At 45.7% G+C, this 20,815-nt stretch overlaps 1 protein-coding gene across 1 annotated transcript in view; it reads right to left on the bottom strand.

Annotated features, from left to right (window-relative positions):
• Positions 1-20,815, bottom strand: part of PKHD1 (PKHD1 ciliary IPT domain containing fibrocystin/polyductin) — a 2,083,594-nt gene that overhangs the window by 44,624 nt on the left and 2,018,155 nt on the right. The window contains exon 57 of the mRNA XM_086926200.1: positions 4,469-5,344. Coding sequence (XP_086782326.1) covers positions 4,469-5,344 — 876 coding nt within the window. The remainder of the gene's footprint in view (positions 1-4,468; positions 5,345-20,815) is intronic.

Below are 20,815 nucleotides of genomic sequence, written 5' to 3'. Positions count from 1 at the left end.
TTTTTTAGCGATTTCTTAATATTCCTTATTTGCTAATAGCAAATTGTGAATACGCAATTAAGGAATACTTTCACATTCATTTCTATGGGCCAGGAGGCCCATAGGAAGGAATGGGAAGTTATTCTCAATTTGCGATTCGCAATTTGCTAATCGCAAACTGAGAATAATTTCAAGGGTGCAAGGGTGTCTTAAGGACACCCTGCTGCACCCCTGAAATTTACATGTGTGCGCATATGGCGCACATACATGCCCTAAGGAAATGTATGAGCGCCACATGGCACCTTTACAAATGCCAAAAAGTGCATTTTTAAAAGAAATCGCAAATTACCACCAAATACAAGTTGGTGGTAATTTGCGATTGCTTAGTGTGAATTCGCAAAACTTGATTGCTTCTTACATAGCATTTAAGGAATCGCAATTTGCGATTCCTTAAATGCTTACGCAATATTAAGGAATCGCAAAATTTACAATTCCTTAATATTGCGAGGCGTTTTAAATTATACATCACATTTTCCGATATTTTTGTCGCAAACGCTGCTTTTTAGCGAATCGCAGCGTTTCATACATTTGCCCCATAGTCATACATCCATAGTCTTCTTTACAAGAATTCGAGAAAAATCACCAGATCACCTACTCCTGTCTGCTGACATAACAAAACAGGCAATCAAGTGGTATGCATGCACAGTACAGGATTCGTAACATCATAATATAATTATTGCCATTCTCCAGTTGTTAACTTAAAATTAAAAGTAAGTCATGCTGTTCTCAATATGATACACTATCAGAACTCCTTTTGCCTTAACAAATCTACACTCTATAATTTAATTGTTAACCACTTAGGCACAATTAAGTTATCCATTCATAGGATTGCCTATGTGGGTTCTGTTCCAAAACATGGTACATAATGCCTGAGAAATTTAATTTTTACCAACTTAGGACAAGTTTGTTATGTTGTCCGTCTTGGGTGTGACATCATAGCATAGCATATCTTGTGACTATTGCTGTTATTATTTTGCTGTAATAAAGAATTGTAGGCTTTTCTATGAAGGACTGAGACTTTTCCAACTGCAATGAACGAAATATGCTTTTCCAAAGACAATTTGACTGTCTCAGACGGGATGACATATTTTGTAACAAATCATGTTGCATGAACTTACTCTGGGAACACCCAAGTACAATGTTGTCAAATGGTGAGGGAATCTCTGAGTGTATTCTGTAGTAAATGTTTCTTTTTGCTCACTTCTTTTGGTGAAAAGCCTGTGAACCATGTACTCATGTAGTGAATGTATCAAATCCTTTGTTTACAATCCTATAAAAAGATGTCATGTCACCATGCTAAAGCGGGAGACTCTTTCCCCACGTTTGAAGGTAGGGGTGAATCTTTGCTTGATTATGTAAGAACTCTTAAAGTTCTTGATCTCAAACTTACTATCGATTTGTGTGCTTATTGAACTAGCTAACTAATGGCCCAGCTTTTACAATTCTGCAACTGATATTCTTTGAGTAAATCTTTAAACTTTAGAAACTGTCTATTATTCTTTAATGATAAATGTTACTAGTGTAAATCCCATGCAAAAATTGATAAACAGAGAGACATATCTAGCGGGTATCACCAGCGTCTTGGTCCACCAATTGGTTTATATCTGAGGGTAAATTGATACAGGTTTACGCGCTGACACCTACAATTTTATTTTATTTTATGGTTGGTTCTTATTAGATGAATTGAGAAATTCTATGTAGACCAGATCTGTATAGGCCAGATAGCTCAAACTACACTATTTTTTGTACGTGTCCTTGATTAGGGTGTTGTGAGTTACCTCCTCTCATGCAAGAAGAACCATCTTCTCCTCACCTTCACATCGAAACTGGTTCTAATGGCAAGATTAACTCCAGAACACAACCTAATGGTTATTACTGAAGATGGTGCTCCTCTTTTGCCCAGATCTCCAGCTCAAATATTGCACTAGTGCGACATTTCACCGCGCAGGTGGAAGACCACCAAAAACCCAAGAGCCTCCTTCCATACAGAAGCCTTCTCACACTCCTTTCTATCTCAGACTTGATAGGATACTCCAAAAATGTGCATGTATACTATTCCTAGATGCCTGCGGCCAATGTTCAGCCTGAAATGCAGTGTCAATATTTACTAATTACGTCCTAGATTTCTTCCTGCAAACATTTATTATCAGCAAAATGACTTTAACTGTGACAAAGTGACCCTCAAATCCAAAGGTACACCCATATGTTTCTCTGAAAGCTCTTTGACGCAGCTGGGATACTGTATGAACACCATGCTAAAGAACCTAATTGACTAACCTCTGAGACCACAGATTGCGAGGTGCATATCTGGAACGCAAGACCAATTCTCATTCTGATTGGTTGAAGGTGGCACAGTTGTTAATGCTTGCGTCTTATTATCCTGTTTCTTTTGCCTGGTTGTCGAGCACTTATTAAGAATAGTTTACATCATTACAGGAGTCAGTCTTCAAAATCATTTGTACTAATACAGGAAGTGTTTCCAGATAACCTCATATTGGATTGAGAAATGCTTCTGAAATACAGTTAGACTGTTGCAAAGAAATATCACAGTGATGTGCAGGTTAAAAGAAACCGACATGAACTCTGGAAGTTGTTTTACTAGTTTATGAAGGAACTCACGCTAAGTAGCCCAGTATTTTCAAGTGGCTATACTATGCCTAGCACTACTACGCTGATAACAGAGGTATTGCTAATGCTGTGTTCCTGTATTAGCACAGATCCTCCTTAGGCTCCTATGCCATGGGACATAACATGCAGAACTAAGGGCCATATGTATCAAGGAACCAATTTGCGATTCTGTAATAACAATTTTTAAGAAATCGCTATTTCAGAATCGCAAAATGGTATGTATCAAGAAAAACCCCTTTTTTTAGCGATTTCTTGATGTTCCTTAATTGCGAATTCGCAAATTGCGAATTCGCAATTAAGGAATACTTTTCCATTCATTTCTATGGGCCAGGAGGCCCATAGGAAGGAATGGGAATTTTTTCTCAATTTGCGATTCGCAATTTGCTAATCGCAAATTGAGAATAATTTCAAGGGTGCAGGGGTGTCCAAAGGACACCCTGTTGTACCTCTGAAATAAGCAGAGGTGCACATGTGGTGCACATACATGCCCTAAGAGCATGTATGTGCGTCACATGGCACTTTGAAAAATGCAAATATGTGCATTTTTCAAGGATTTCGCAACTTACCACCAACTAGAAGTTTGTGGTAATTTGCGATTCCTTAAGGCCATTTAGCACATTTTTTTTCCTTCTTACATTGCATTTAAGGATTCGCAAAATTTGCTGTTTCTTAAATGCAATCGCAAAATAAGGAATCGCAAATTTTGCAATTCCTTATTTTGCATTGGATTTTCCTTCATACATATCATTTTGCGAATTCGCATTCGCAAAGGCCGAAATTCTGCCTTTGCGAATGCGAATTTCAATGATACATATGGTCCTTAGTGCTACTAGAGCAGTTTTTGAGTCGGATGGGAGCCTACAATTCTTGTCCGTTTTCGAGGATAAACTCCTCTAGGCACGACCAAGATATTGTCCCTGGACAAAACAAAACAGTAATGCTGCATGCAGTAATACAGCTGGAGGTATAAATACCCATGTTCCAGCCCTAAATAATATTAAGAAGGCCTCAGTGTACAGTATTCCTTATTTGTCTCAACCATATTGGGATGCACAACAATCACATTTCTTTGTCTCCAAATTGCTTAAACCTAATGTTTAAATTGGAAAGATTAGAGTAGCATATATTATTTAGGTTTGGATCCATTGATCAGAGGAAGGTCTTAAAGCTTGAGTACATTGTTTACTTTTCCTTTTTCTCAACAGCATGTCATTTTGCATTACTTTTCAGAAGTTGACCAATAACATTAAAATATTGATTTCACTCATTTCTAACCATAACATCATTCTAATAAGATTTCTACCAAAAAATAATTAAACACATTGTCATATGTTTGAACATATTACTGACAGGTAATAGGCCCCTGTGACCATTTCATTTTCACCAAAGCACCGGTTTACTGTGGCCCTTACCCACAATTCTCCTTTGTACTTTTACTTGAAAATTTGTGACTAGGAGATAAATGGCAGAATTTATAGAAAGGCTGAATAAAATTAGATAACATGATCCTTCCTCCTTCCTACCTAGTTTGCCCTCACAGCCTGATTTGGTAAGATGTAAACTCCTCCCAGCTTTGTTCATTTCCACATATGCTCTTTTCTTTATCCCACATGCAGAAAAAATGCCTTTTATTAGGCACCAGGCTCTACCTGGGATCCATGTACATTCTTTTGTTAATATCACCATGATGAAAAAACCAACATTCTATCAAATAGATATCTCAATCATTGAAGGCACCTAATATTTTTAATGCAGGCAGAATGAGCTCTGTAATATATCATGGGCACGATGATAAACCAACCTTGAAACTTTGCGATTCCATAAACGCTTGAATTGCTGATAATTCTATGCCAGGAATCCTTCGGCCACTGGCCCGCCTTCGATGTAAATATAGGCCATATGATTCCAACACGGCCTCGTAATGGGTTGAAAGGTGAACAATCTCTTGCAGTTGAACTTACATTATAAGGACTGATACGATCCTTCAAGCAGTCAAAGGCTGGGCTTGTTGCTAAAATCATACAGTGTCTCAGTATGATGTACTTCTTTTCAGATTTATTTAGATCTTTTTGTTGATATACAATTGGTAGAAGCCCAATGTTATTGTCAATTAGAGTTACGTTTTCCACCAGTACACTGCTTCCAATATGGAACATGATGCCATAATCATAGTTCTTGTGGGCGGTAAAACCAACAATTCTGGTGCAGTTTGGAAACCCATCTCCATCATACAGATGGACACCATGAAGACTAGAATGGGCTACATTTTCATCCCAAGGGTTTTGAAATTGATCACAGATTTGACCACTGACCCAAAAACCTATACGTTCGGACCCTGCCACAGTATTGCCAAATAAGGCAATGTCATCAGCTAAATTAATTTTGATGCCAGCAATCCATTCTTCCGCATTTTCAGGCTGCTTCGTTAAGACAATAAGGTTTCTTGAAATATTATGGTTTTGGCCTTCTAAATTTATCCCATGTCCTGTTGTGTTGAACACTATATTGCCATGCAGCAAAATGTTGCTGCTTGCCACAGCACTGATTCCACCACTGCAACTACGGTGAACGCTTGAGAACATCATGTAAGATCCTGGAGCTGCACCATTAAACTCAATGGAAGAATGTTGCAAGGTGCCAAAGTTTGTGATTTCAACATTTGAAAGCTGAAGAGCTCCTGTAACATAAAGAGTAACTTGTTAAAATACATTGTGAGGGAGCTCTGATTAAATACCCAGACACATATGCTCAAAATGACTCAAATATTATTAATACAATGCCACTTTGTTGAATAGATCAAATAGTAACAAATATGCTCATTCAAAAACAACTTTAATTTAGAAAGAAAGTTATTAATTACGTCACATATTTGTTGGTGACTCAGCCTACTAAAGGCTAGACAAAATTCCTGAAAAATGTTAGGACCGTTTTATGCACTTGTAATGTTTCTCCGTGACAACGATACCATAGTGGACTAATCCCCGGGTTTCAGTAGGCCAAAGAACACTCACATCTGTTTTAAAATCTGTGAGGGCAGTGCAAGCACAGATTACTCACTCCATAGGTGCAATCCCTTGCTTTTTATGCCTTCAGCATGCTTCAATATCAACATGTAACAAAGCTTCACAGAGGAGACACTAGTGGGTGTATGTTGTTATCTAAATTCGGCACTCAGGGCCAGATGTATCAAGGCTTTTGCGACTCGCAAAAAATCTTTATTTAGGATTCGCAAAACGGAATCTTGATACATCTGGCCCTCAGTCTATAATTTCCTATCATTTCTTTGCTAATCTATTCATTTACCATGTAACAGTATAAAAGGATGCATAAATGAACTATGCAGGGAACAGTCTTTTGAAGGCACTTCAAATCCCCTTAACTCCGTTGACAACCTAGCACCCATGAGACATTGGTGCTTTAAATGGTTTTAATAGATTCTATGTCAAGGCATGGAGGCTAATATTATACATAACTTCTTTATTGCTTCCATACACAGCAGCAACAAAAATACTTGAAATCATGATTTTCCTCCCATGAACACTGTGGAAAATCTGCATTATTCTACTATATAAAAGTATTGAAGGTCAACTTCCCTGGGAATTTCGGTATTAGAAGTATTGGTAATAAAATGTCCTCTGGGTTGTCAATAGGCCATTCTTCATTTACTACCAACATTCCTACAACTGCCACAGCCACCAGCATACACACTTGATGTAAGGTATACATTTATATTAGAACATTTGAATGTTGAGCGCTCCATTGAAGACAGTAAAGTAGAGCAGCCAATAATGACTGCAGGTAGACTTTCTGCTCCAACATGATAATGCTTGTCTTTCTGTTTCTCCCTGTTTATTTTAGACCGCTCTACCTCAGTGGGTGTAACGGTCTAATACCATTATTGCCCTTCTACATCCCGCTATGATTGTTACTAAAGATTCTCTCCCACATTATGAAACTGTTATAACCTAATCTATTGCTGAATAGGGCCATGGCACTCAGGTGTTCCATATGATGCCATGAGCCTGCCTTGATTACAGCAGAATGAGTTGAAGAATGGCTGTTGAGGAGCGAGGAGTTAAATGGGCTGTGCTTAATCTTCTGGTGGAAGAAAAGAAGAATTAAGCCTAACACTGCATATATAGTAATTCTTAACAGCAAGACCTCTGATCTACTCTCACCCCAGCAGCTCTGCTGTGCCCTGCTCTGCCCATGATCCTCTGAACCCCTCCTCCTGGTAGGGTTCGAGGCCACTCTGCCCTGTGTCTGCCTGCTTGATGCCCGCTCGGTTTTTTGTGCCTGTGCCCATTCAGTTTCTTATTTCGTGCTCTTGTACCTGTGCCCTTCAGTTTTGATTCTCCTGTGCCCATCTTGTTGTATCTCGCTTTCTTGTGCCCTGTGTTATTGTATTTTGCTTTCTTGTGCCCATCTAGTTGTATCTTGGTTTCTTGTGTCCTGTGTTATTTGTATTTCGCTTTTCTGGGCCCTGTGTTTGATTGTACTGTTCATGTGGTGCTTGTTTTTCTTCCTTTGCCCGTCCTTTCCCACCATTTCCCACCGCTGCCTCTGCCCCTGTAGCCCCCCGACTATACCCTCCTCCCAGATGCACCTCCCTCCCCCTTCCCTACTTAATGGCGACCGCTGCAGGGCAGCGTGAGCCAGACTTCTGGTCTAAACTGCTCTCACCCCAGCAGCTCCGCTGTGCCCTGCTCCGCCCTTGATCCTCTGAACCGCTCCTCCTGGTAGGGTTCAAGGCCGCACCAACCTGTGTCTGCCTGCTTGCGGCCCACTATGTTATTGTGCCTGTGCTCATTCAGTTTCTTATTTCGTGCTTTTGTGCCTGTGTCCTTCAGCTTTGATTCTCCTGTGCCCATCTTGTTGTTTCTCGCTTTCTTGTGACACCGTCTCACATTGCACGCTCGCAGCCACACTTCACGACGCGGGGAGACAAGGAGCTGCCCTCGAATGGATCCAATCCTTTCTCTCCGGCAGAACCCAGAGGATCAGACTCCCGCCCTTGCTCTGCGAACTCACTGATATCAACTGCAGAGTACCCCAAGGATCATCGCTCAGCCCCACGCTCTTCCACATCTATATGGCCCCCGCGCCGCCATCATCAGACAGCATGGGCTCAGCATAGTATCCTACACCGACGACACCCAGCTCATGCTCTCACTCACAAAGAATCCCGAAGACACCAGACTCAGTTTCCAGGAAGGAATGAAGGATGTCGCAGCCTGGATGAAAGACAGATGTTATTAACTCAACTCAGAGAAAACTGAGGTCCTCATCCTTGGACCCTGCACCTGCGCCTGTGACAGCACTTGGTGGCCCTCCGCCCTCGGTAGTCCACCCACCCCTACACACCACGCACAAAACCTCTGCATCATCCTCAACTCCTCCCTCTCCATGAAACGCCAGATCAACGCTGTCGCTTCCACCAGTTTCAACTTCCTACACATCCACCGCAAGACCTTCAAATGTATCCCCCCCCCGATTGCAGAAGGACAGTCACTCACGCGCTCATAACAAGCAGACTGGACTACAGCAAACCCCTCTATGCCCGAATCAACAGAACTCTTCTACACAAACTCCAAACCATCCAGAACACCGCAACGACTCATCCTCGGGACACTGCATCACGATCACAAGATCCAACATCTACAAGACCTCCACTGGCTCTCCGTCGAGAAGAGGGTTACCTTCAAACTCCTCTCCTATGCCTACAAATCCCTCCACAACATTGCACCCAAATACCTCAAGGAGAGAGTCTCCTTCCACGTTCCCAAGAGGAACCTCCGCTTTGCCGACTTTGCCCTGGCAGAAGTCCCCCGTATCTGCAGAAACAGAGCAGGCGGGAGACCGTTCTCCTACATCGCAGCCAAGACCTGGAACAAGCTCCCTGCAAACATCAGACGCTCCCCGATCCTGCACACATATAGGAAGCCTCAAGACCGGGCTCTTCGACTGATCCGGAGCCGCACCCAACCCTGAGCGCCTTGAGACCCTCATGGGTGAGTAGCGCACTTTACAACCCACTGATTGATTGATTGATTGACTGTGTTATTGTATTTCGCTTTCTTGTGCCCATCTTGTTGTATCTTGCTTTCTTGTGCCCTGTGTTATTGTATTTTGCTTTCTTTTGCCCTGTGTTTGATTTACTGTTCGTGTGGTGCTTATTTTTCTTTTCTTCCTTGCCCCATCCTTTCCCGCTGTTTCCCGCCGCTGCCTCTGCCCATGCAGCCCCTCCCCCGACCATCCTCGCCTCCCAGCTGCACCTCCCTCCCAGTTCCTACTTAATAGTGGGTGCTGCGTACACAAACATCTGGAACCTACTCAACTCTCTCTCGACCGAAATCACCTTCTTCACAGAGACCTGGACCAACTCCTCTTCCTCCCCCGACATCAACATCACCGTCCCGGATGGATACAAGATCCAGAGGAAGGACTGCTCCAACCACCCGGGAGGGGACCTCACCAACGCCCACAAGAGCCCTCTCCGCCTCACCACCTCCAGCTAAACATTCCCCTCTGCCGAACACCTGCACTTTCAGATCCAGACCAGCCGCAACACCACACTCAGAGTAACCCTCGTCTACAGACCCCCCAGCCTGCACACCCTTCGCAACCGCCATCACCTAATTCAGCTCACCCCACTCCATCGCCTCATTGAACTACATACTCATCGGAGACCTGAACTTCCACCTCAATAACCCCAGCAACCCCAACTCCACCATCCTTCGTGACAAACTCGCCAACATCGGACTTAAACAACTTGTCACCACACCGACCAACAGAGCAGGACACACCCTCGACCCCATCTTCACTTCAGGAAACAGCGTTCACTTCAACAACACAACACAACCGCCATGGACCGAACACTACTGGGTACACTTCACTGTTGACAAATCCAAGGTACCCAAACCAGCCCCACGCCCACCATGAAGGAACTGGAGCAAGATTACCGATGAGCAACGTAACTCCACCCTCACCCGATACAGCCACAACTGGGCATCCAACGCAAACATCGCAGCCAGAGGACTCCACACTTGGATCTCCAACTGCGCAGGCGAGCTTGCCCCACTAGGCAACCCAGACAAACAGCACCCCAGGAAAGCCGTCTGGTTCACCACCGATCTCCAAGAAGCCAGGCAGATGCGTAGAGAAGAACTGGAGAAACACTAAGACAACCAAAAACTACTCCACCTACAAGGACGCCATGAGGGACTACCAGAACAAAATCAGAACCACCAAGAGGAACTTCATCTATAACAAAATCCTCACCAACTCCAAGGAACTCTTCAGTGTCATTCGGGAATTCACCAATCCACGCAGCGAAGCCACAGACATTACCCCGTCCCAAGACCTCCGTGACAAGCTTGGAACCTACTTCCACCTCAAGATCAAAAAACTCAACAACAACTTTGCCGACCATCCACCTGACGCCACAGCGGACCCCCCACCCCCCAGAGACACCAGACAGCCACCATCTCCAACTGGACACTGGTCACAACTGAAGACACTGCCTCAACCATGAAAGGCATCCACTCTGGGGCCCCCTCCGACCCCTGCCCTCCTCACATCTACCACAGAGCTGCGGCCGCCATCGCCCCAAACAGGCACCTTCTCAAATGACTGGAAGCATGCAGAAGTTAGGCCCCTGCTTAAGAAGCCCACAGCTGACCCCACCGACATCAAGAATTACCGGCCCATCTCGTTCCTCCATTGCTTAGCCAAAGTTGCAGAGAAAACAGTCAACAGGGAACTGACACAATTCATCAAAGAGAACACCATCTTCGACCTCTCTCATTCCGGATTCAGAAGTAACCACAGCACCGAGACCACCCTAATCACCGCCACAGATGACATCCGCACCCTCCTAGACCAAGGCAATTCCTCAGTCCTCATCCTACTCGACCTATCAATGACCTTCAACAGCGTCTCCCATTGCACACTAGTCGCCGGGCTACACAACACCGGCATACAAGGAACAGCCCTGGACTGGATCTGATCACTCCTCACTGGAAGAAGCCACAGTATCAGACTGCCACCCTTTCTCTCCAATCCCACAAAAATCCCCTGCAGAGTCCCACAGGGTTTATCAACGAGCCTGACCCTCTTCAACATCTATATGGCCCCCTCGCAGCCATTGTCCGACAACACGCCTCAACATCGTATCCTATGCTGATGATACCCAGCTCATCCTCTGCCTCACCAAAGACCATACCACCACCAAACTCAACTTCCAGAAAGGAATGCAAGACATCGCAATCTGGATGACCAACAGTTGCCTGAAGCTTAACGCCGAGAAGACAGAAGTCCTCGTCCTTGAAACCACCCCTTCAGCATTGGACAACACCAAGTGGCCAATCGCCCTCGGAAGCCCACCTACCCCCTCAGACCATGCCAAAAACCTCTGCATCATACTCGACTCATCACTCACCATGAACCAACAGGTCAACGCCATTACCTCCATCTGCTTCAACACCCTCTGTATCCTTCGGAAGGCTTTCAAATGAATCCCCCCTGAGTCAAGGAGGACAGCCACACATGTAATCATCATCAGCAGACTGGACTATGAAAACACACTCTACGCCGGCATCAACAAGTCCCTACTCCTCAAACTCCAGACAATACAAAACACTGCCGCCAGACTTGACCTCAGCATCCCCTGGTACAAACACATCAGCCAACACCTACGGAGACTCCACTAGCTCCCCGTGGAGAAAAGAGTCACCTTAAAAATCCTCACTCACGCCTATACAACGGACCCAAACACCTCAACAACAGAATCAACTTCAATGTACCCAAAAGAAACATCTGATCTTCCAACCTCGCACTGGCCAAAACCCTGCGCATTCACAGAGCCAGAGCAGGCGGAAGATCCTTCTCTCACACTGCAGCCAAAGCCTGGTCGAGCTACCGACAGACATCAGACGCGCCCCCTCCCTGCACACCTTCAGAAAGACCCTCAAGACCTGGCTCCTTGGCTAAACAGATCTGCAGACCCCTGCCCAGCACCTTGAGACCCTCAATGGTGAGTAGCATGCTTATAATTTTCCTGATTGATTAAGACATTCTTTGCATCTCCTACTTATAACTTAGGAACAGGGCTTTTAACTATTGTAGCCCTTGGCATCAGTCTATCATGCTACAATGACGTCTGATAGTACTCTTAAAATGTGTATGTCGCATTGTAGACCTAACGGAAGGAGCATCCCTTTTTCTCCAGTAGTCTTTATGGTCCTCAGTTGTGTCAATCACAATAAATAACTCCTTCATTGAACACATTACCTATGGTAAGAACTCCTTAATGGTTCCACTCAGGCTATTGCCAAACTTTATCCTCAATTTCTAGCATTCAACTGTTCCAAATCACTGTTTCTATTCTTCATTTTATATGTTTTATTAACATTTGTGAACCAGGCAAACAAACCAGGAAGTTATTTGTAGTTATCTGAAATACAGTTACGGGGCACTAGATTGTGGAACTTCATTGGTCCAAATTATGCTACTCATCAGACTCACAGCTATACTGTAAATTGTCCATAAAAGGGCAGGAGATTTCTCCAGACAAATACCCATAGGGGAATTAGACATGACCACCACGGCCTGTCAATTTCTGCCTTCTCAATACTGAGAGAATGATGAGTGGTGAAACGAGTAGAGATGGGATTCAGCTGGGAAAGCAGGATGACAGTGGACAAACTAAACTGAAAAGATGGAGAAAGGATTGCAACAAACGATTTAGAAACCAGTTAATATGACCCAGTGCAGACAATGATGGCTGTTTTACAAGCACCCAGGATTTATGACAAGACCTCTTACTGGCCTTACTGAAAATGATGAGGGCTGTGAAAACACCATGGACCTCCTCCCCCCCCCCCCAGAGCTTTCTGTTATATCTTAATATATTTTCCCCAGTGTTTTATGTCTCCGGTGCTCAGTCAGTGTGCGAGGTCATCTCAAATGCAGAGAAAGTTTGTGTGATACAGTGTCAGTTGGAGATGGCCTGAGCAGCAGGATGCTGCTCCTGGTGGGGCTTAGCTAATGACTTACTTAGCAGCTTAGCTTTCTATTTATCTACATGAAACTAAGATCTACTAAACCTACTTATAATCTACACTATGGCTTCTGAACCTGATTACAACACTTTCGGCTCTTCAGAACACTCCAGGGAAAGAAAAAAGCAATTACACCCTGTAATTCCCCATTTCTCAGTGGAACTTCAGGGTTTCACCACAATACCTGCTAATGCTATCCCCGGAGTTAACAAGACCCTAGTGACATTAAGTCCAGGGGCGCAGGATTAGTGTAGAAGGATCTGAGGCAATCGGAATGAGGCCATTTGAGGAGACAAGCACAAGATAACCTACAGATTTGTTGCACCACTCACTCAAGGACACTACTGCTTCATTATTTTCATTTCAGGTTTTCATTTGTATTCATGTGCCATTTGTGTAGTTCAATTGTTCTCTGGGTTTATGAATTAAATTGCAAGCAGGAGTATTGATAAGTGGGTGGAAGTGGGTTAGGATGTAGAATTGCCTTTGTGGGAAGAGTTTGGTTTTATGATTAAAATTCTGAGAGAAATGCAAATCACTGTTTGTTTGGTAAAATGTGGTAAGAATATATTTGACCATTGTAACCTGTATTTTAGGGAAATATGTGTGTCTGATGTATCATGAAGGGAATGGTGTTTAGGAGTCTAAATAGTTAACGGCTGTGCCCTCAAGCTCTTGGAAGACTGTTAAGGTTGGAAGGTCTTGGAAAGATAACTCAGTACTCTGCCATGCAATGAAATGCAACGCCCTTTGACAGTGGCCAGTAAAGAGAGAAAAGGACAGGCTTGATCTGATCATACAGTTAAGCATACACTTGGGATCCTCTTTTTGGCCTTTTAAAAGTCTGATATGGTCCTTTAATAGAAGCCCCGTTTATATGGTGCTGCAGCAGAGCAGTCGGGAGGAGACCACATTGATAATCAAAGCTATTTAGTGAGTAATTGTTAGGAGATGAAGGATTCTACAAAGTTGTCACTGATGGGTCAGGGAAGTCTTGGTTACTGTATTAGCTATGAACATGAAAGAGAGGTTTCTACCAAATGAAACTCTAATTTTGCATGTCTTGTTGAAATGGAGTTAAAGTTTCCAATAGCAGGTGTTATAGATGATTTTATTATCCACATCTAAGCATATTGTCAGTGTTTCAGATTAGTATGTGTTGTAAGGATGGAGGTGTATTCTTCCACAAGGTAGTGAACACCTGGAGCTGGGTAAATTGCAAATTCCATCTTGCATTTCTTGTGATAATCCACAGACGACCTCTTCATAAACAGGGATGCAAAGACAATGACAGTTCCTTTCCAAACTGTTGAAAATAAGAGCACTTTGAAGTCTAGCAGAGCAACAATTTCTTTGCCAGTGGTCTAATAGACCACTGCATAGTTATTTACAACTGTGAGCAGTTCCTATGGGGGCAAAATGTCCTCCCTGAAGTACTCCAAAATTGATGGTAGTGATGGTAGTGATGTCAGAAGTGAAGGAACCTAGCGTTACTTCTTTTATATGAATGCTTACTAATGAGGTAGAACTCACTAGAGCAGTTCCACTAAACTAGTTAAGTGATCGAGCAGTACGCTATGATCAATGGTGGGTCATGATTACTTTTGTGTGGATGGATTTTCAAGCCCCCTATGTAGCAAGACAATGTAATGGTATAGATGATGGAAAAGGGAAAGACGTACATGGTGTACAATGAAACTATTAGTATATTGCAAATGGAGAAAAGTTGTTGAATTTTTCAAAAATATGCATTGATCTATTCTTTGTATTTCTAAGCTGTATATGAATTAGAAAATATATATCCTTTTATGTCACATAGATGCATATTAAAGCTGAGTCATGTACAATAGTTGGATAGGCACCAAATGGTGAATAGTGTGTATTTATTTATATCTGGAAAAGGTCATGCATGTGCACCGAAATTATTTAAGACAGTAGAGAGCTCCTCTTGTGGTATAGGATTTGTTGAAGGGAGGAGAAGGGCATCCCTGAAACAAAAGACTGGTGAATAAAGAAGGTTGGTATTACTTTAACGCACTATGATTATTTCTATTCTAGTCCTACAGACATGTGCATGCCAATAAGTTAAGTGAGCTAATGACTATCCATTAGAAATCAATATTGGAAAACGTAGTGTCATGGTGTTGTTACTTGTGACTATAATGTACATCCTGGATGGAATGTTATGTTGTGATGTCATGGGGGGTGTTAGACCTGTCTGCTTCTGTGGGTCCCCTCACAATTATAATTTATTTTGTCCCCTTTGGCCTCTGAGAGTTATTAGTTTTTTTTCTTATGTCCACCCAGATTTTTGGTTGTCAGCATTGACTGTGGGGCTAGGTGTTCCCTGAGTAGGACGTTTTGCCTTACCCTTAAGGCCTAATCATCCACATGAAAAGTTAGTGAGATCCAAGAAACCTAAAATGGAGTCCACCAACTGTCATAACGGACATCACAACCAAGCTGACCCATTGAGTTACATGAAGAAGGTTCTGGAACCATCTGGCAGGTTCCAGGGGACTGGGGTCAGTCTATAAAAGGCCAGTACTCAGGTGGCCATTTTGTGTAAGCCAGAGAGGTAGCATTGACCAGTGTGGAGGGAGGCGAATTGCAGAGGAGAGCTTTTGCACCAGTAGGGGCGCAATTGACCAGTGGCCGACTGTGTTCTACTTGGATGTGACCCCTTTGGATCCGACCAAACCCCACTGGGACTGGGAGTCATCATTGCACCTGGACTTTCACCGCAAAGACACCGGAGATTCCCTTGGTGTACTTTGATCTTAGCGGGGGTTCATACACCCCAGGGACATTCTCGCTGCTATTCTCCCTCGTTTACCCTGTAGACCCGGCACCTCAGTGAAGAGGTTATGTGAGCAGAAGACGCAAGCGCCGCCTTATCAAGGCACACTCACCGTGTGAGGAGAGCAGCAGTGTCCGTGGCAGCTGCAGGGCGGGAATCCACCCAACCTGCGGGGAGTTCTGTGAGGAGGCATTGGAGGTCCCGAGTGGTAGCTGTTCTGTGGAGCCGTCGGAGCCGAAGACGGACCAACGACAACGAAGGCGGGGCGAAGGAAGAGCTTCCGGAGCCGACCTCCACGTCAGCGCTGAAGGCAGACCTGCGCAGAGGGAGGAACAGCGCTCGCTCTGGTGAGGAGAACGAGAGGAGTGTGACGCGCCCCGTCAATACCATCAGGGGACGTCCCGTTCCATACCCGACCGCTGTGGAGGAGTGCCGAGTGTCAATCAACCGATTCCCCCCCCCCGAGGAGAGCCAGCCCCCTCCGCACAGGCTAAAGGACGCCGGCAGTGATAACAGTAAGCTGGGCATACCTAGGGCGAAGGGTGGAATCAGCACTAGGAAGAGCAGAGCTTGAAAGGGGTGACAGGCGGTTCCTGCCTGGAATAAAAGCCGGCCAGAGACTTCCTCTGAACTGCCCTGACACAATACAGGCCAGCCAGTTAAGAACTCAAAACGGATAAACACGAAGTGAGTGAGAGGGAAGAGTGGGACTCGAGTAAGGGAGAGTTGGCTGGTTTATTTACGAGGTGAGGGGAGTAAGGCTGAATCAGAGACAGGGAGGAAAGTGTATGTATAGCCCCATGATCTGAGGTAACAGGGCAAGAAGACCCTACCAAGCTGTATGTGAGACAGCAGGGGTGGTGTCACTGGTGGCAAAGTGAAATGTGGTGTTAATTTGCTTATTCTCCCCTAGTGAAACAGCCGTGCCAACCCACCTGTGAAGTATTGTGTACAGTGAATGTAGAGGTGATCTGAACCTGAAGCAGTGGGGGGTGAAGTATACTCTGGTTCCTTCTTGGGAATCTTCTAACACAATTATCTTTCTGTAAGCAACTGTATTGAGTTCTCTAAGAAAAAGGGAGGGTCATGTAAACTGAAACGTGTAATGTAATGAGATGTAATAAGTGATAAACTCTGCATTCATTTGTAAGGTGATGTACTAATGCCATAGGAGAGCTATCAAACCAAAGAGAATAGAGTCTATTTTTATAAAGTATGAACCTTATTTTCCTAACAAGGTGTAGTGTCGTTTTTGGAATGGATGGGCGCTGAGTTCCTGAGAGGTTTTACGCAAGCTTTACACATTTAGCCTTAGGAATTAGTCTTCCCCTCTGTGCCATGCTATCCACGTGTTGTCTAGGAAAACCCTAGGTCTAACATATTGGTGTTTCAGTGGTGGGATACTACTTGTGCTTGCGTATACCTTGCAGGAATTCAGGGTGCACCATAAACCTACACCTGGAGTTTTCTCCAAGCGGTCTCCCAAATTTATATTTTGATTTTCCAAATTTACTCCTGGTGGTGGGTGGAGGTTATCCTCAGATTACGCTTTGTAGTTCTCTCCTGAGTGCCCATTTGATACCATATTTGAAAAATGGAATTGAACCTTGAAGAGATAGAGACCTACACTGTGGCCCAACTTAAAGAGTGGTGTCAACGACAGGGGGTGTTCTTCAAGAAAGGTGCCAAGAAAAGCGAGTTACAGACAAGCTTGAGGGCATGGGTGGAAGCTCATATAGAGGAGGAACGGGATACAGAAGAGACTGATAGAGACACTGTCCTTGAGACAGGGTTGCTGTACCAAACTGAAGGGGGGAATCTGCTGACAGGTCCCAGGACACTTTCAAGGGAGGGCAGCAGTGTCTCAGTGAGGAGCTTTACTGACGCCGAGCTAGAAGACAGGAGGCTGAAACTGGAGTTAGCTAGATTAGACATGGAGAGGGTGGACAGGAGGTTGGCCCACGAGCGAACAATAAAGGAGCTAGACCTTCAAGCCTTAACATTAAGGACCCCCACTCCTAACAATGGTGGCAGCGAAAACAAAGAGATCATCAGAGAACCCGGACCCTACTTACCCAAGGATGTTATTGCTAGCTACACCCTAGGTGATGATATTGCCAAATGGTTAGCCGCCTATGAGGTCTCCTTAAGGGCCCATGGGATCTTGGAAACCCACTGGGGGGGTGGGCTGTATAAGTACATGCCACCTGCTGGCAAGGATACCTTGTTGGCCCTGGAGCGGGATGAGCAAACCCACTACCCTACAATGAAAGTGGCGCTGGTGAAAAAGTTTTGGACTAACCCCTGAAAAATACCGACAAAAATTTAGGGGAAGTCATAAATTAAGCACACAGAATTGGGTGGATTTCTTGGATTACGCGAAGAAAGCCTTGGAGGGTTGGGTGCAAGGCAGCGAGGTAGGGGATTATGAAGGGTTATATAACCTCATACTCAAGGAACACCTACTCGAGAAATGTTTTCCCGAGCTGCGACAACACCTGGTGGACAGCAAGCTGACCAGCCCCAGGAAGCTTGCTGAGGAGGCGGACATCTGGGCTAGTACCCGGGTGTCCTAAAAGGGGACTGGAGGGAATTCCCATAAGACTGGACAGGGCGCCCCCCAGAAGAAAGAGGGGGGAGATAACAAAAGGGAGTTCTCAAAAGGTCCACAAAATACTTCACAAGGAAGGGGCAGAGGATTCATCCCTAAGGTTAACCCACCCGCAACCCTAATCCTGGCCAAAGCCAGCAGCCAAGGGTTGTTCATTTCTTCGAGTGTGGTGGTGTGGGACACTATAAAGGAGATGTGAGATGCCCAAAAAGACCACCTCCTCCCACCGGAGGAAAAGCCCCGGGAATAACTAGTGTAGTGCTCGGGGAGGAGATGCCTTTGGATAAGGGAGGGGAGCGGGCGGGTGTCACTTTAGTGTCCCTGGGGGATAAGGAGATGGTGCCAAAGACCCAATTGCCCTCAAATACTACCAAGTATGAGCAGTGGGTCACCATCAATGGCCATAGAGGGGAGGCTCTGAGAGACACAGGAGCCAGTATGACTAAGGTGAGGAGTCATCTGGTGTCTCCAGAGCAGGACATCCCAAATGTACTCCATCCCGCTGTGATGGCTGACAGCAGATTGGGCCACTATCCCGTGGCCGAGGTACCCTTTGAGTGGGGAGGGGTTGCAGGTTCACTTCGAGTTGCCGTAAGCCCTGCCGTGCCTGTTGATTGCCTGTTAGGAAATGATATGGAGCACAATGCTTGGAGGGAGGTGGAATACCGGACTCATTCTGAGATGCTGGGTACACCTGACTGGGCTTGTGTTAGCACAAGGTCCGCGACTACCCGGAGGGGGAGTTCGCTTACGCTGGAGCCTGGAACAATGGCCCAGCCCGCTGCCAGAGAAGAGAAGGACAGAAGGCAGGAGGAACCTGCCTCAGCATCACTACCTCGTGAGATAGATGGGCCACCTGCAGAGGTGGGTCTGGAGTCCACGGAGGAGGATGTTACTTCCCTGGAGAACCTACCCATCCCCGCTGAGTGGCAGGTGGAGGGAGGTCCTTCCAGGGCGGAATTCTGCAAAGCTCAAAAGGAGTGTCCAACTCTTGAGGGGCTGCGGCAACAGGCCAAAGCCCAGGCAGCAGGGAACATTGTGGGGAACTACCAGATTTACTGGGAGGATGGGCTCCTCTACAGTGAGGTCAAGGCACCCGGACATGGTTCATCCAGGGCCTTGGTGGTCCCTCAATGTTTTAGAGCCTTTCTACTAGAGCTGGCTCATGAGATACCCTTGGCGGGACACCTAGGTCAGGACAAGACCTTTGCCCGGCTTGTCCCCCACTTTTACTGGCCTCGGATGAGAGTGGCGTCTGACACCTACTGTCGGACGTGTGTGTCTTGCCAAGCCAGTGGGAAAACAGGGGTGAAGCTGAAAGCTCCCCTGGAACCACTACCGGTCGTTAGCACCCCCTTTGAAAGGGTGGGCATCGACATTGTAGGGCCGTTGGATCCACCGACTTCAGCTGGTCACAGGTTCATCCTGGTTCTAGTGGATCATGCCACACAGTACCCAGAGGCAATTCCTTTGAGGACCATTACTGCACCTGCAGTGGCAAGGGCCCTGATGGGGATCTTCACCCGAGTGGGTTTCCCCAAGGAGGTTGTGTCCGACAGGGGGACCAACTTCCTATCAGCTTACATGCAGGCTATGTGGAAGGAGTGTGGTGTTACCTATCGGTTCACCACTCCTTATCACCCACAGACCAATGGTCTTGTGGAAAGGTTTAATAAAACCTTGAAAGGCATGATAAGAAGTCCGCCTGAGAGCCTGCGGAGGAAATGGGACATCCTCTTGCCCTGTCTCTTGTTTTCCTACAGGGAAGTGCCACAGAAGGGAGTGGGCTTCAGCCCCTTCGAACTTCTGTATGGGCACCCTGTACGGGGTCCTCTCAGCCTGGTGAAGGACGGATGGGAAAATACTCCCAAGAAGCTTCCCCAGGACGTGTGAGCTACATGCTGGCCTTCCGGAGCCAAATGGCCAAGTTGTGGAAGCAAGCTTCTGACAACTTAGAAGCCAGCCAAGCTGTAATGAAGGAGTGGTATGACCACAATGCTCACCCAGTGGAACTGGAGCCTGAACAAAAAGTTTGGGTGATGGAACCTGGAGAGCTAAATGCCCTCCAGGATCGTTAGTCAGGCCCCTTTGAGGTATTGGAGAAAAAGGGTAAGGCCACTTACCTGGTGGACCTTAAGACCCCGAGACAGCCCCACCGGGTGCTTCATGCCAATCGCCTCAAGCCACACCATGAGAGGCCCGAGATCGTCTTAATGATGGTGACCGATGGAGCAGAGGAAGAGGAAAGCAAACCTCTCCCTGATCTTTTCTCGTCTCAAGAAAAGGATGGGTCGGTGGAGGGAGTGATTCTCTCGCCATCCCTGACTCCCGAACAGCAGAGAGATTGCCGCCAGATCCTGGAACAATTTTCTTCACTGTTCTCCCTTGTCCCGGGAAGAACCCACCTGTGCACCCATGATGTGGACACAGGAGACAGCCCACCTGTGAAGTCTAAGATCTACCGGCTGTCAGACAAGGTGAAGGCCAGCATCCAGGGTGAAGTCACTAAGATGCTGGAGCTAGGAGTGATTGAACCTTCTAGTAGCCCTTGGTCCAGTCCGGTGGTTTTGGTACCAAAAGCTGCCCCGCTGGGCGCCACACCCGAATTGAGATTCTGTGTGGATTACCGAGGACTAAATTCAGTAACAAAGACTGATGCTCATCCGATCCCAAGGG

This window comes from Lissotriton vulgaris, chromosome 6, assembly GCF_964263255.1.
Source record: "Lissotriton vulgaris chromosome 6, aLisVul1.2, whole genome shotgun sequence".
Lineage (NCBI taxonomy): Eukaryota > Metazoa > Chordata > Amphibia > Caudata > Salamandridae > Lissotriton > Lissotriton vulgaris.
The sequence above is the reverse complement of the archived record's forward strand: the minus strand, read 5'-3'. Positions and strand labels throughout refer to the sequence as shown.